We start from the raw sequence: 1,809 nt of genomic DNA, 5'->3' as shown, positions 1-1,809 counted from the left end.
CGCTGCTTATGTCGCGCAACCTGCGTTCGCCTGTCTGCTAAGCTCAAAACAACCGCGCCTGGCTTGACGGAGAAACCAGGAGAACAGCTGTGCATATTTACGACAGTGCACTTTTACTTTCGCCCTCTGGGGGGAGCCTCGCTGGAAAATCAACACCGGTTGCATAGTGTACCTTTAAAGCGAGGCCCAACACCAAAACACAGGTGTTAACATGACAAAAACAGATGGGATATCAGAGCTATAGTACGGCCCATGTTTGATTCTTTGACTGCAACAGATCTCTGAGCTAGTATCTTAATGAAAGGTTTTGTCTAAACCATCCATCGCCACAGCATGCTTATCTTATCCTTTAAAGTTGAAGACGTCTCAGGAATTCTTGATTAACAGCTGTTTTTTCCTGTAGGAACTCCCGTGCCAGAATCTGTGCGCAGCACCGTCTGTATCTCCACCTGACCTGAACTCCAGGGCCCCATCCACACCGGCCGCCCCACCCTCCTCCCAGCACCCCTGCACCTCCCAGATGAAGGTTCGGGTCAGAACCTTCCCCACATCTTGCCTTTTGCTCGTCTCAGTAGATCCAGCCCATCTAGAGCACATGTGAATCATTTTCATTTGGCAGCATAGGCCTTAAGCTAAGCACGTCTGCTTCATCTTAAAATCAGAAACACATCGTATGACATTCCTGCTTCAACTGGTCATTTTAAAACAGCTGTAAAAAAAAAAACTATATATATATATATATATATATATATATATATATACTATAAAGAGTGCACCAGGACATATTCCTAATGGTTCAGGATTATCATAACCCTTTACATAACCATTTACTTCCTGTCTTTCTGTGGGTGTTGAATGCAGGACGGCTCTGCCTGCGAGCTCAGATCTATCATCCAAGAGATGCAAGCAGCGATTTCAGACAACCACAGACCACACACGTCTAAGAACGCTGTCAGCAGCAGCTTCCACAGGAGGAGGTCTGCCCCGGAGAGGCAGCACACCGCCACTTTGTACGTCTAACTCTGCTCTCACACACCGCGAGGATTAGCTTCTGATGTATAGCAGCATAGGTCACATTTAAAAACCATGTGATGCTGCTGACTGTGTAAGAAGTCAGAGGAATGCTGGAGGAGGTGGTGTGGATCCATATGATCAGTTTACTGACCGCACTGTTATGCACAGCCTCTGGTCTCACATGCTGCTGATAATCTAATGGTTTATAATTCTAAAGAATTCTATTTTATTATAGGTCAGGTTTTCTACTTTTACAGAAAGCAAAGGCTCAAATCTAGGTTTTATTGACGAATAAACACTCCAATGGTGCACAGGAAGTCAATCTAAGAGCCTTTCATAATAAACGTTCTAATAAATTGCTAAATTTTTATTAGAGATGCAGAATAGATCGGCTTTAACATCAGTATCAGCCAGTGTTGGACCTTTTCAAACACACCAGTTTCTGTCTGATAGTGAAACTGCGTCATTGCTAGTGTTACTTTATTTGCATCCAGTTTCTATTTTTATTTCTTAAAGGCGAGGGGAGCTGATTGGTCATGTTGTGTTTGTTTGGTCATGTGACAGTGATGTACCAAAGGATTGTGGGTGTTTATAACACCTTTTTCATGGTATCAAAAGGGTAGATATGTAAATAAGATACAATAGCCGTAAATATTGCTTATGGTCCATAACAGTAAGTATTATTACTGGATATTGATCAGGCCAAATGTTCATATGGCTGCATTCCTAACATTTTATTCACCTTTTACACACGTGGACAAAATTGTTAGTACCCCTAATTTAATATAAAAAAAA

The 1,809-nt window shown here is 42.3% G+C and overlaps 1 protein-coding gene across 7 annotated transcripts in view; it reads left to right on the top strand.

The window, feature by feature from the left end:
• Positions 1-1,809, top strand: part of ccdc158 (coiled-coil domain containing 158) — a 16,368-nt gene that overhangs the window by 11,254 nt on the left and 3,305 nt on the right. For all 7 annotated transcript variants that reach the window (XM_015375414.1, XM_015375413.1, XM_015375408.1 and 4 more), the window contains exons 15-16: positions 404-526; positions 862-1,010. In XM_015375414.1, coding sequence (XP_015230900.1) covers positions 404-526; positions 862-1,010 — 272 coding nt within the window. The remainder of the gene's footprint in view (positions 1-403; positions 527-861; positions 1,011-1,809) is intronic.

This window comes from Cyprinodon variegatus, unplaced genomic scaffold, assembly GCF_000732505.1.
Source record: "Cyprinodon variegatus isolate N-32 unplaced genomic scaffold, C_variegatus-1.0 Scaffold118, whole genome shotgun sequence".
In the NCBI taxonomy this organism is placed as follows: domain Eukaryota; kingdom Metazoa; phylum Chordata; class Actinopteri; order Cyprinodontiformes; family Cyprinodontidae; genus Cyprinodon; species Cyprinodon variegatus.
Note: the sequence above shows the minus strand (reverse complement) of the source record. Positions and strands in the feature narration are given on the sequence as shown.